At 37.7% G+C, this 15,104-nt stretch overlaps 1 protein-coding gene across 17 annotated transcripts in view; it reads right to left on the bottom strand.

Moving 5' to 3' along the window:
* Positions 1 to 15,104, bottom strand: part of CCDC88A (coiled-coil domain containing 88A) — a 130,421-nt gene that overhangs the window by 85,678 nt on the left and 29,639 nt on the right. For all 17 annotated transcript variants that reach the window (XM_015112381.3, XM_015112382.3, XM_015112389.3 and 14 more), the window contains exons 4-5: positions 3,356 to 3,425; positions 1,026 to 1,084 (exon numbers count right to left, since the gene is read on the bottom strand). In XM_015112381.3, coding sequence (XP_014967867.1) covers positions 1,026 to 1,084; positions 3,356 to 3,425 — 129 coding nt within the window. The remainder of the gene's footprint in view (positions 1 to 1,025; positions 1,085 to 3,355; positions 3,426 to 15,104) is intronic.

Raw genomic sequence — 15,104 nt, 5'->3', positions numbered from 1 at the left:
AATCTCATTTCACAAAGAAGACAGTTTAGAATGACACTATAATAATTCATCCAAAAAATGGCTGAAATGAAAAACTAACATAGTATAATAGAATTTTGAAGTCCAGAGCAGAGTTGACTCTCAGTTCTTTGGCCTACTAGCAATATGACCTAAATTTAAACTTACAGTAACCATCCTGGTTTGCCTGGGACAGTCCCAGTTTACACATGCCATTCCACTGTAATTACTACATGTATTTAAAACAGAAATGGGATTTCATTATGTTGCCCAAACTGGTCTCAAACTCCTGGCCTCAAGTGATCCTCCCATTTTAGCCTCTCAAAGTGCTGGGATTACAGGCGTGAGCCACCATGCCTAGCCCACTATAATTATTAACAGTACCTTCTTTGATTTTCGCAAGTGTCCCAATTTGGATAATAACTTAAATATTACCCTACCCGATCTCCTGACCTGAAAGAAGATATTATGAGAAAATATATATAAGGGATAATAGCTGATCAAAAGCAGGCATTCTATAAATCATAGCTATTATTATAGCCATTGATCAAAGAGCAATATAATAATAACTAAGATTCCTAAAACACTTTTCATAAATTCTGCCTCCTTTTTACCTTATTTTTTCTTTTAAATAAATTCTGCCTCCTCCCTTCCCTTCTCTTTTCCCTTCCCTTCTCCTAAAATATACACAAGTACAACAAATCACAAGGATGTTTTGGGAGAGATTTTTAAGGGCACCTCTGGAAAAAAAACCTCAAAAATTTAGGGACACTATAAGCTTCAGAATAAGGAAAAGAGTAATTAAATATTTTAAATGATATGACTATGATAATGTAACTAAATTCTAAAATAAAGTAAGTATTTTTCTTCAACATAATCTCCTTAGGAGGTTATATAGTTATTGAAAATTTTCTAAGATGGACTTTGAAAACCAATGGTCCATCCTTAAGTCTTTCAGAAATGAGAGCCTGATAAAAATACATAAAGAGGTTGTTAAAATGAAAATATGAAAAAATATTTTAACTTACCTGAACTGCACAACCCAATAAAAGTAAAAGCAGTTTTTTAACTTCTTCTGTGCCTTGTTCTAAAATAGAAACAATTATTAAGGACAACATTTTGCTACATTTTCAACTCTATTTGGAGAATCATTTCTAGAGGTAATTATGCACAGTAACTTGACTGAAGGATTCAGTGTAAGCATATATAGTGGAGAATTCAAAATAGCAGCTCTGTGTATGTACAAGGCGGTAACAGCAGAAGAAATGGGCAAGAATATCAATTTTGAAGGGCTAATGGATAAAGAGGTTTCAAGGCTCTGTGCAACAAGTATGCTAACCATGAATTTACTCCTTTTCCATAAATGATTGTACTATCCCAGCCTGAAAAATCAAGAACCTACCAAATCAGGTTGATATAGGGACATGCCACAAAGGCAGCCAAAATGACTCCTAATAGGTCTGGCTCCTCCTAGGCCTATTAGTGTTTTCTTACTTAAAACACAGATCTTATGATTCATCTCCTTATAAAATTTAAATGGTTTTCCACTGTGCACGCTCATGAAGACCAGAATCTTAAATGTCTGTTATAGTGAGGCTGTTAAATGTATATAACAAGCCAGGTAAAACTTAACAATCTATAACAGAAATGGAGAGAATATTCCCTGTCCAACAGCATTCAATTAAGATTTTCTTAAAATATTCAACTGGAAAAAAATTACTTCTTTGGGCCAGATTTTCACCACCGGGCCAAACTGTCTATGAAAAAGTCCAAATCTTCTTATCAGACATTTCCTTCTACTCTCCATGAAACAACCTACTTTCTAGCTATGCTGAGCCATTAATCACCATTCCTCCCAAATATGCATATATACACACTCCTCTGCCTTAATACTACTCCCTCTATCCCTCTATCTGTCCTCCTTCCCCAACCTCCTCATCCCCCTAGTGAACTACTTGCTAATCAGAATCCTAGGCACGGTTCTTATCATCTCTGTGTAGTCTTCCCTGACCCAATCATCAATGGTCCCCAACTCTCACTTATATGTCAACTTTAAGAATAATTAATGGCTCCATATTTTATATGCCAGAACATTTGGTACATATTTCTACTTCATACCATTACATGATTTCTCCATAATCTGTGTATCCTTTACCAAACCATAAGAGCTTCTAGAACATAGACCATTTATTTCCACTCCTGGTCCCTATAACTTGGTAGGTACTTACCAAAGGTAAGTTTTTTCATTTTTAAATTTATATAATCAAACATCCCATTGGATCTCTAAAAACTATCTAAGCTGCTAATTCACCACATCTAATTAATAGTTTCCTCTATAAAAATAGCTATTTGATTTTAGTTTTTATTTTGGTTTTGTTTGTTTTGACTGAGGGGGGTATGGGCTGAAGAAATACACTAATTTGGATAACATGTAGACTGTAAGGATAAGCCCATTGTTGAAACTGTTAGGTAGCTGCTAATTTCCCCAACTGTTCAAAAATTACAATTCTAAAATATCACATTTAAAATGTGATAAAGGGCAGAACATTTTGAAGAAAAAATCTGAATGATCTAAAACTGCCTCTCATCTTTCCATTCAGACTAAGTTTAATATAAATTAAAACATATCAGACCGGGCGTGGTGGCTCACGCCTGTAATCCCAGCACTTCGGGAGGCCAAGGCGGGCAGATCACCTGAGGTCAGGAGTTCGAGACCAGCCTGGCCAACATGGTAAAACCCTGTCTCTACTAAAAATACAGAAATTAGCGTGGTGGCCACGCCTGTAATTCCAGCTACTCAGGAGGCCGAGGCAGGAGAATCGCTTGAACCCAGGAGGTTGAGGTTGCAGTGAGCCGAGATTGTGCCATTGCACTCTAGCCTGGGCAACAAGAGCGAAACTGCATCTCAAAATAAATAAATAAACAAACAAACAAAAAATCAATCAGTAAAACTTAAGATTCAAACAATTTTGGCAATGGTAGATAATAGATATATGAATAGAAACCTGGAAATTATTTCAAAATCATTTCTTTTCTAAGGTAGTATCTTTTAAGTTTGTAACTACATCATCTTCTATACTTCTTTATAACAAGACACTAAAAATCATCACAGAAAAGTATCTGTTTGGTATAGTAGAAAAAATACTGAACTTAATGTAAAATTTATGTCTGGTCTTACCTATAACTTACAAATATTCTAAGCTTGCGTCTTTCTAGAAAATGGAACGTCACCTCCAACTTCTACAGTTATGAAAAATCTAGTGAGTTAATGTAAATAAGCTCTTAGTAAAAAATAAACATCATATTATTACACAAAGGTTAGACATTACTTTCACATTATGTTAATTTTAATACTTACCAGAAAAGGGATTTTTGCCAATGATTAAGACATTTGGCAACGACATCATGATCAATTGCTGCAAAGTCTCCTGTAAAAAAAATATCCAATACTTGTTATATGGGTAATGCTAACTAGGTAATTATTCACCAAGCTATAACATATGATTTGTACATTCTTCTATAGGTGTGCTATACTGCAATTACACAAATATGGAAAAAGTTATATAAGGTCTTAAATCTTTTGTAACTTTAATGAATTAAATAACTAAAGTTATAATACCAGATAGACTTCAATTAATAATATATCAGGCTGGGTGCGGTAGCTTATGCCTGTAATCCTTGCACTTTGGAAGGCCAGAGAGTGAGGATCACTTGAGACCAGCCTGGGAAACAGAGTGAGACCTTCGTCTCTACACACACACATATAATAATAAAAAAGTTTTTAAAATATCAGCTGTCCCCAGATTAAAGCATTTAAGTCAAAATGGTCTAATTATTATTTGGAACTCTGAAGTTTTAGGTGCTAGAAAATTAAGAAACATTCCTCAACAAAAGATTGAGCAAAATTAAGAAACATTCCTCAATAAAAGTTCGAGCATGTGTGCTCTTTTTGTTCTTGTTATTTCTCCCTGAGGAAACTAAAAATACATCATACAAATGTATGAGTACTGTCACTGTACATATATATATCTATATATAGATATAGATATAATATGTGGTTTTATTTTTTGAGATGGAGTCTCGCTCTGTCGGCCAGGCTGTAGTGCAGTGGTGTGATCTTAACTCACTGCAACCTCTGCCTCCTGGGTTCAAGCTATTCTCCCGCCTCAGCCTCCCAGGTAACTGGGACTACAGGCACCTACCACCACACCTGGCTAATTTTTGTATTTTTAGTGGAGACGGGATTTCACCACGTTGACCAGGTTGGTCTTGAACTTCTAACCTCCCCAGGCGGAGTTCAGGAACTCCAAGTGATCCACCCCCCTCAGCTTCCCAAAGTGTTGAGATTACAGGTATGAGCCACCACACCTGGCCATATTTTTAATATAATAAATAAGAGCTATATTTTTAAAATGTCAACTGATATTAAAATTAAGAAACCTAATTGCTTTATTAAAAACGCTGTCTAATGATCATTTCATGAAAGTCAGTTCCTCCTCAGTGAACCATTATTTCTCTCCTCTACTATAGATGTTTAACTTCTGTAAAACTTTAGTGACAAGAATATATGTAGATTCTGAACATACAAGGTGATTGAGAAAGAACTGAATGCTTTCAAATTTTTCAATTTAGGTAATACATCAAGTATGCACCTTCGGTTTATAACACCTCTTCCTTGAAGAAATGAAGAAATACATTGTGTCTGCCATTACAACCACTGACACTGATGATACGAAAAGGGTCTGGGATGAATTAGACTATAGGATGGATGGGTGCCATGTGATAATTACTGAATCATTGCAATATTAAGGAATAACTATGACAGATTCTTCATAAATTGACTACATGTTCAGATATAACTAGTTACTAAGGAATAAGTTTTTAAAGGTATTCAACTCTTTTTGAATCCATTATTTAACTTAATACTATGATGAGAAAGCAAATAACCATGAAAAACAACTATTAAAAGTTAACTTGTGCTGTTTTTTTAAAATTTCTAATTCTAGATTCACTAGAGCACTTACCCATGGTCAGAGGCTGGCATGACACCAGATGTTAATTAGAATTCATCTCTTATCTGTAATTCTTTATAGATATAAACCAGAAAGTTTCAAAAAGTTTTCCTCAGTATTATATTAGCACTTTAAAAAACTATTGCCAAAATATGCCTGCATTTAAAGGAAAGTACATACTTGATATATGTATCATGTTAGAATAAGTATCAAAACTTGCTAAAATCACTTATTCTAGGAATGATATGGAGTTTGGATATTTAATGAATTAGTTTTCCAATTAAAAGCAAGTTATCTCAAGAGAGAATATGCTATAGCTATGTGTGCAACAGCTAAATGGGCTTAAAGGAATAAATTTCTGCTTCATTCTTTTTTTTTTTTTTTTTTAGATGGTGTCTCACTCTGTTGCCCAGGCTGGAGTGCAGTGGCACGATCTTGGCTTACTGCAACCTCCACCTCCCAGGTGCAAGCAATTCTCTGCCTCAGCCTCCCGAGCAGCTGGGATTACAGGCACCTGCCACCATGCCTGGCTAATTTTTTTTGTATTTTTAGCAGAGACGAGGTTTCACCATCTTGGCCAAGCTGGTCTTCAACTCCTGACCTCATGATCTACCTGCCTTGGCCTCCCAAAGTGCTGAGATTACAGGCTTGAGTCACCGCGCCCAATCACTTCATTCGAATTTTTAGTTTCCTTGCCTTGAAGCAAAATTATGAGGACTGTCATTATAGATTTTTTTTTTTTTGAGACAGGGTCTTACTCTTGTCACCCAGGTGGGAGTGCATTGGTGCAATCACAGCTCATTGCAGCCTTGACCTCACAGGCTCAAGCGATCCTCCTGCCTCATTTGTTTTTATTTTTTATTTTTTATGGAGACAAGGTGTCACTATGTTGCCCAAGCTGATCTTGAACTCCTGGACTCAAGCGATCCTCCTGTCTTGGCCTCACAAAGTGCTGGGATTACAGGCATAAGCCACCGTGCCCAGCCAGATTTTTTTAAAATCATAAATAAGAGAGCTGCATTTTTTAAAATCACTGTTTTGTCTATATCCTACTTTGTGAAGATAACCTAAGTCAGATGCAAGAGGCTTCAAATTCACCTTCGTAAAGAGAAGCTTTAAATTTTTTATTTACTTTTATTTTAATTAATTAATTTATTTATTTATTTAGAGACAGAGTCTCTCTGTCGCCTCGGCTGGAGAGAAATGGCATGATCTCAGTTCACTGCAACCTCCCCTTCCCAGGTTCAAGAGATTCTCCTGCTTCGGCCTCCTGAGTATCTGGGATTACAAGCGCATGCCACCATGCCTGGCTAATTTTTGTTTTAGTAGAGACAGGGTTTCACTACATTGGATCTCTTGATCTGCCCACCTCGGCCTCCCAAAGTGCTGAGATTACAGGTGTGAGCCACCACACCTGGCCGAGAAGCTTTAAATTTTAACAGACACTGAATTTTTTTTTTAAGTTTTATCTTAAAGATGTTAGAGATAAAACTCATTTACATCACTTACTTTTGCGTGTATATATATTTGAGTGTGTATATATATATATATTTTTATATATATATATATATATATTTTTTTTTTTTTTTTTTTTTTTGAGACAGAGTCTCGCTCTGTCGCCCAGGCTGGAGTGCAGTGGCGCATTCTCGGTTCACTGCAACCTCTGCCTCCCAGGTTCCTGCGATCCTCCTGCCTCAGCCTCCCAAATAGCTGGAATTACAGGTGCACGCCACCACGTCCAGCTAATTTTTGTATTTTTTACTACAGACGGGGTTTCATCATGTTGGCCAGGCTGGTCTCAAACTCCTGACACTGAGTGATCTGCTTGCCTTGGCCTCCCAAAGTGCAAGGATTACAGGCATGAACTACTGCACCTGGCCTGGATTCTAGCTATATTTTTGTAAAAAGTCTTTTTATTTCCCCATTTCAATTTTATGAATAATATTAAAAAATATACAAGACATAAAACAGAGATGCTTAAAAACTGACTGCTATTGTTAAGATTTATTATATCATCACAGCCTGCCCAGACTTAACTTAGCTCTAAAGAAATTCACCATTAAAGTATTAAAGAAATGGAAAAAGAATATATAAATGAGCCCAAGATGAGTTCACTAAAAGGAGGAACAAATTAACGAACAGGTCAAAGTTGATAACATATGTATATAAACTAGTGAAGATACTTCAATTTGTTAACTCAAGTTATAAGAAACCTATAAAAATAAATGGAGAAATAAATTATTTTAGCAATTCAACTGAAAAAGAAAAAGGTTTCGAGACAATCAGGGCAGTCACCTATTCAACAAATATTTATTGAATATCAATTATCTGCCAGATGTTCTAGACACTGAAAATGCAGCAGTGAATAAACAGAAATCCTTGTTCTCATGGAATTTATGTTTTAGTAAGAGAAGACAGACAATAAAACAAGTAAGTGTTTTGGTGATAAGTGCTAGTAACAAAAATAAAGCAGAGGGGCCAGGCACAGTGGCTTACGCCTGAAATCCCAGCACTTTGGGAGGCCGAGGCAGGTGGATCACCTTCGACCAGCCTGATCAACACGGAGAAACCTCGTCTCTACTGAAAATACAAAATTAGCCAGGCATGGTGGTGCATGACTATAATCGCAGCTACTCAGGAGGCTGAGGCAGAAGAATTGCTTGAACCCAGGAGGCGGGGGTTGCGGTGAGCCAAGATTGTGCCATTGCACTTCAGCCTAGTCAACAAGAGCGAAACTCTGTCTCCAAATAAATAAATAAATAAATAAGCAGAGGCCAGGTGAGGTGGCTCATGCCTGAAATCCTAGCGCTTAGGGAAGCCAAGGTGGGTGGATCACTTGAGGCCAGGAGTTCGAGACCAGCCTGACCAAGATGGCAAAGCCCTGTCTCTACTAAAAAAACAACAAAAAAAAAAATAGCTGTGTGTGCTGGCACATGCCTGTCATCCCAGATACTCGGCAGGCTAAGGCACAAGAATCACTTGAACCCGGGAGATGGAGGCTGCAGTGAGCCGAGACTGCACCACTGCACTCCAGCCTGGGCAAGAGAGTGAGACTCCATCTCAACAATAAATAAATAAATAAATAAATAAATAAAAATAAAGCAGAGAATGGGAAAGAGTATTATAGGTGGAGGTGGAGAAGAGGAGAATGTTAAAATTTTTAAAGATATGTAAGTATTCAAATATAGAGATTTTCAATGTTTTCAGGGTCATTAAAGCAAAGTTTCACTAAATAAGTGGAAATTCTATTCTGGCATGAAGACATTTCAGAAAGATTTGGAGAACTACAATCATCAGGAAAAGACAGAAAAAAGAAAGAACTGGCAGAGATTATGGTAATAGGAAAATAATAAGCAGATGTTCCTTGAAAGATATTACAATTTCATTTCCACCACATTAGCTGGCTTTGTATAACTTTTTTCATTTAAAAACTGGTATACTAACCATTTTTTAAAATTTTTTAATTTTTTGAGACAGAGTCTTGCTCTGTCACCCAGGCTGGAGTGCAGTGGCATGATCTCGGCTCATTGCAACCTCCACCTCCTGGGTTCAAGCAATTCTCCTGCCTCACCCTCCCAAGTAGTTGAGACTACAGGTGCGTGTCATCATGACCAGCTAATTTTTGTATTTTTATTGGAGACAGGGTTTCACCATGTGGGCCAGGCTGGTCTCAAACTCCTGACCTCAAGTGATTGCTTGCCTTGGCCTCCCAAAATGCTGGGATTACAGGCATGAGCCACTGCGCCCAGCCAACCACAGTTTTTAGCTGACCATCTAAAACCCCTTTTTATTGATATATAGGCATGCAACATGTAATGACATTTTTGGTCAACAATAAACCATATATACGATGGTGGCCACATAAGATTATAAAAACATATTTTTACTGTACCTTTTCTATGTTTGGATGCACAAATACCATTGTGTTACAACTGCCTACAGTATTCACTACAGTAACATGCTATACAGGTTTAGAGCCTAGGCACTATAGGCTACACCATATACCATAGGTGTGTAGTAGACTATACCATCTACATTTGTGTAAGTACACTCTATGATGTTCGTACAATGACAAAATTGCCTAATGACACATTTTGCAGAACATATATTCGTTGTTAAGGTACACAAGACTGGCTGGGCATAGAGGGAGGCCGAAGTGGGTGGATCACTTGAGCTCAGGAGTTTGAGACCAGCCCAGGCAACATAGCGACACCCTGTCTCAACAACAAAATTAGCCAGGTGTAGTGGCACGTGCCTGTATTCCCAGCTACTAGGGAGGCTGAGGTGGGAGGATAGCTTGAGCCCAGGAGGCAGAGGTTGCAGTCAGCCAATATTGTGCCACTGCACTCCAGCCTGGGCAACAGAGTGAGACCCTGTCTTGAAAAAAAAAAAAAGGTACACATAACTACACAGACTATGCATTACAAATTTTTGTGAATTAAAGCTTACGCTGCTAATGCATCATAAGAAAGACTACTTCACGAATATGCCACATATAAACATGATTTAGTTACTATTCAAAGATAATTTAAATTAGCCTTTCCTTCTTCCTAGAAATTATCCATAATTCTTTCTTCACAGTAAGAAGTTAACACTTCTGGCAAAGGTCAGGCTTCACTTCGCTTTCCTGAATCACCACACAGAGTAAAACACTGTTACTAAAACTGCATAATTCTATAGAATTAAAAATAGTTTCAAAGAACTCTAAAATACACTGAAATGACAGTCCCGCTTTTGAGACTTTTATAATCTACTTTTGAAATTCAGTACATGACAACATTTATCATACTATTACGTATCTGTCATTTTATCCATGTTTACTAGTGAAGAGAATACTAGATACTAAAATACTTAAAATACTTCGCCTCAAATACATCTTCTCAGGGGCATATGACATACAAAAAATTTAATAGTTTTCTATAGTCATTCCCCAAAAATCTGATTTTTGGGGGGAAAAGGTAATTTAAGGGCTGATGAGAACTCCATTGATTTGGAAAATATTAACTTGCAATGTGTCATATATTAAACCAGACCCTCTCTAATATAACAAGAACAAAAAAATTATTTCAATAAGTCAATTAACTGTATATATAAAATGTCTGACCTATTTCTGAAGACAAGTTAAAGTACTGGTTGGTGCAAAAGTAACTGCATTCAAGACTGCAGTGAGCTATGAGCTATGATTGTGCTACTGCACTCTAGTATGGGTGACAATACCAGACCCCATCTCAAAAAATTAAAAAATATAGCATAGTGACACACATGTATAGTCCCAGCTACTTGGGAGGCTGAGGCAGAAGGACTGCTTGAGCCCAGAAGGTCTTGGCTACAGCGAGCTGTGACCTAGGCAACAAAGTGAGACCTTGTTTCAATCAATCAATCAATAAAAAATGTAAACACATAAAAACATAATTGATAAACACATAAAGAAAAAAAAAAAATCCAGGCGGAGGCAGAGATTGCAGTGAGCTGAGATTGCACCACCGCACTCTAGCCTGGGTGACAGAGCGAAACTCCATCTCAAAAAAGAAAAAAAATATCCAGAAATGTATACATATTCAGGTGACAACAGTGGTAATTTCCTGGCACTAGAACTATGTCTGTATTATCTATTTTTTTTCTAATTTTCTATAGTACAACAATACTGCTTCTATATGAACTTGCTTAAATATACATATTTAATTATAAATATAAGTACATAAATATACTTAATTATATATTTAATAATATTTTTATATATATATATATTTTTTTTAAGACAGAGTCTCGCTCTGTTGCCCAGGCTGGAGTGCAGTGGCGTGATCTCCACTCACTGTAAACTCTACCTCCCTGGTTCAAGCAATTCATGTGCCTCAGCCTCCCAAGTTGCTAGGATTACAGGCACGCACCACCACACCCAGCTAATTTTTGTATTTTTAGTACAGGCAGGGTTTCACCATGTTGGCCAGGCTGGTTTGGAACTCCAGACCTCAAGTGATCCACCCATCTCGGCCTCCCAAAGTGCTAGAATTACAGGTGTGAGCTACCGCGCCTGGCCAAACTTGCTTAAAATAAAGGTGATTCAGGGTTGGTTGCACAACAGGTAACAAATCCTCTCTGAAGCAATGCATCCTTGACTTGAACACAAAGAATCCACACAGATAAAGGCCCCCAAAAAATGAGTTCACAATTAAAACACACACATATCACTGCCACCCCCGCCACTGCCACTACTACTATCACCACCACTACCACAAGAAACAGCAAGCAGAAAACAAAGGACAGATTCAGATCTGTACATATTTCAGATTTTTGAATAATCAGATATGAAATCTAAAACAGAAAAAATTTAAATATCTGAAAAAGTAAAGAAAATGACTAATGAAAAAAATGAAAAGGCAATGTAAAAAGAACCAAATCTTCCAGAAATGAAAGATATAATCAAGGGGTTAAACAGAAGATTTGACACAAATAAGGAGTGAATTAGTAAATTAGAGAGTTCTGAAAACAAGACTCAGAATGCAGCACAAGCTTAATAAATAAAAGTTTAATAAGCAAGAAACAGAGTAAGAAAGTCTAATATATATAAATAGAAATATTTGAAAGAGATCAGATTAGCAGAATAGAAAAGAGCAAATATTAGAAGAATAAATACTAAAAGCAGCTTGGAAAGAAAAAAGACAGCTTAGCCAGGTGTGGTGGCTCACGGCTGTAATCTCAGTACTTTGGGAGGCTGAGGCGAGTGGATCATCTGAGGTCAGGAGTTCGAGACAAGCCTGGCCAACATGGTGAAACCCCATCTCTACTAAAAAATACGAAAATTAGCCGGGCGTGGTGGCACATGCCTGTAGTCTCGGCCACTCGGAAGCCTAAGACAGGAGAATCCCTTGAATCAGGGAGGCAGAGGCTGCAGTAAGCCAAAATTGCGCCATTGCACTCCAACCTGGGAACAGAGTGAAACTTCACCTCAAAAAAAAAAAAAAAAAAAAAATACAAAGACAGCTTAAATAACAAAAATTAGAGAGTTAATTTCTCCAGAGCAAAAAGAAACCACAGAGGCCAGGTGTGTTGGCTCACGCCTGTAATCCCAGCACTTTGGGAGGCCGAGGCAGGCGGATAACTTGAGGTCAGGAGTTCGAGACCAGCCTGACGAGTATGATGAAACCTGTCTCTACTGAAAATACAAAAATTAGCCAGGCGTGGTGGCATGCGCCTGTAATTCCAGCTACTCAGGAGGCTGAGACAGCAGAATCACTCGAACCCAGGAGGCAGAGGTTGCAGTGAGCTGAGATCGTGCCATTGCACTCCAGCCTGGGCAACAAGAGTGAAACTCTGTCTCAAAAAAAAAAAAATCCAGAAACAGAAGAATTAAGTCTGCAAAGTACTGAGAGAAAAATAATTGTCAACCTAAAACTGCATACTTAAAACTATTTCATCCTAGTGCAATCACTCATGCCTGTAATCCTAACACTTTGAGAGGTTAAGGAGAGAGGACTGCTTGAGCCCAGGGGTTCAAGACCAGCCTGGGCAACATAGTGAGACCCTATCACTTTTATTTTATTTTATTTTATTTTATTTTATTTATTTATTTATTTATTTTGAGATGGAGTCTCACTCTGTCGCCCAGGCTGGAGTGCAGTGGCCGGATCTCAGCTCACTGCAAGCTCCACCTCCCGGGCTTATGCCATTCTCCTGCCACAGCCTCCCGAGTAGCTGGGACTATAGGCGCCCGCCACCTCGCCTGGCTAGTATTTTGTATTTTTTTTAGTAACGACGGGGTTTCACCGGGTTAGCCAGGATGGTCTCGATCTCCTGACCTTGTGATCCGCCCGTCTCGGCCTCCCAAAGTGCTGGGATTACAGGCTTGAGACACCGCGCCCGGCCTATTTTATTTTTTGTAGATGGAGTTTTGCTCTTGTTGCCAAGGCTGGAGTGCAACAGCATGATCTTGGCTCACTACTGTAACCCCCGCTTCCTGGGTTCAAGTGATTCTCATGCCTCAGCCTCCTGAGTAGCTGAGATTACAGGTGCCCACCACCAAGACTGGCTAATTTTTGTATTTTTAGTAGAGACAGGGTTTTGCCATTTTGGACAGGCTAGTCTAGAACTCCCGACCTCAAGTGATCTGCCCACCTCGGCCTCCCAAAGTGCTGGGATTACAGATGTGAGCCACTGCGCCCAGCCTTCCGACTCTATTTAAAAACTAAAACAAAGAAACTATCTTCCAAAAACAAGACTGAAATAAAGGCATTTTCAGACAAATATTCTCAAAGAAAAACATGCAGCTTGAGCTAAAGAAAAAGGGCTGGGCACATGGCTCATGCCTATAATCCTAGCATTTTGGGAGGCTGAGACAGGCGGATCACACGAGGTCAGTAGTTCGAGACCAGCCTGGCCAACATGGCGAAACCCAGTCTCTACTAAAGATACAAAAAAATTAGCCAGGTGTGGTAGTGGGCACCTGTAATCCCAGCTACTCAGGTGACTGAGGCAGGAGAATTGCTGGAACCCAGGAGGCAGAAGTTGCAGTGACCTGAGATCATGCCATTGCACTCTAGCCAGGGCGACAGATCGAGATTCCATCAAAAAAAAAAAAAGAAACATTGGTTTTATTTATTTGACAGTACTTCTCAATATTTAATTTGTAGGGTAAAGAAAAAACCCTAAAATACAAGACAAGAAGAGCTTAAAAGTCATAAAAGAGAATGACTAGAATTAAAATATTCTAACGTCATAGCACTATTCCATAAAAGGATAAAGATACTCATTAATTTTGGCCTTTCCTGTGTTTAGGTATAAAATGTATAATTTCGAAAGTCACCTCTGAAAAAACAGGAAGAGTGAAAAAATTTTAAACCAGTAGAAAGGAAAAACATGCAGAAACAATTATTGATAGGCTGGGCATGGGGTCTCAAGCCTGTAATCCCAGCACTTTGGGAGGCTGAGGGTTGCAGATCACTTGAGGTCAGGAGTTTGAGACCAGCCTAGCCAACATAGTGAAACCCTGTCTCTACTGAAAACATAAAAATTAACTGGACACGGTGGCACGCACCTGTAGTCCCAGCTACTTAGGAGTCTGAGGCAGGAGAATCGCTTGAACCCAGGAGGCAGAGGTTGCAGTGAGATGAGATCGCGCCACTGCACTCCAGCCTGGGCAACAAAGTGAAGCTCCATCTCAAAAAAAAAAAAAAAAAAAGAAAAGAAAAGAAAAAAGAAAAAAATAGGAAAAGGAAAAATTACTGATAAATAATCAAATTCTTCAGGCAGATTTAACAATTTTAAATTTATTTGCAACTAATAACAGCTTTAAAGCCTATAAAGGAAAATTTGATAAATTCATCATATGGGATATTTCAACTCCTCTTTCTCAATAATCGCTCAAAAGACAAATCAATAAGGCTGTAGAAGATTTGAACAATACAGTTAACAAACAAGGCTGCTCTCACTCTGTGTCCAAACAATAGGAGAATACACACTTTTTCAAGCACACAAAGAACTTTAAAGAAAACTGACAACAACATACTAGGCCAAAATAAGTAATTCTTAACAAATACCAAAGAATCAGTATTATACAAACCACATCCTTTGACCAAAAATCAAAACCAAAAAGGATACTTGAAAAATACCATGTTCAAAAATTTAAAAGCACACTTATAAGTAACTCATAAGTGAAATAAATCGTAGCAGAAATTAGAAAATGCATAGAAATAATCTTTTAAAATATGCCAAACCAAAATTTATGCGACGCAGATATAACAATTCTGAGAGGCATACTGAAAGCCTCAACAATGTTCATGTTTAAAAACTAAAATATGCATCCAATTCAGTTTTCTTTTCTAAATGGAAGTACACTTTTCAAAGGCATAATTCAAGAAGTCTAACAACAAAATGTTACACTATGCAAGTTCTCAGGAAACCGGGACCTGATTTTTAAAGCATAAAATACAGTAGTCATTTGTAACATTAGAAAATTATTAAGTGCTTGCTTAAACCTTTAACATTCATAAGAAATAAACTATCTTATTTACTACTCTAACTCTAGCAAACAGATCAGAACCTGGCATATAATAAGCATTTAAATATTTGTTAGATGACTAATACTAAATAATACAAAAA

Source organism: Macaca mulatta, chromosome 13 (assembly GCF_049350105.2).
Source record: "Macaca mulatta isolate MMU2019108-1 chromosome 13, T2T-MMU8v2.0, whole genome shotgun sequence".
NCBI classification, from domain to species: Eukaryota; Metazoa; Chordata; class Mammalia; order Primates; family Cercopithecidae; genus Macaca; species Macaca mulatta.
Note: the sequence above shows the minus strand (reverse complement) of the source record. Positions and strands in the feature narration are given on the sequence as shown.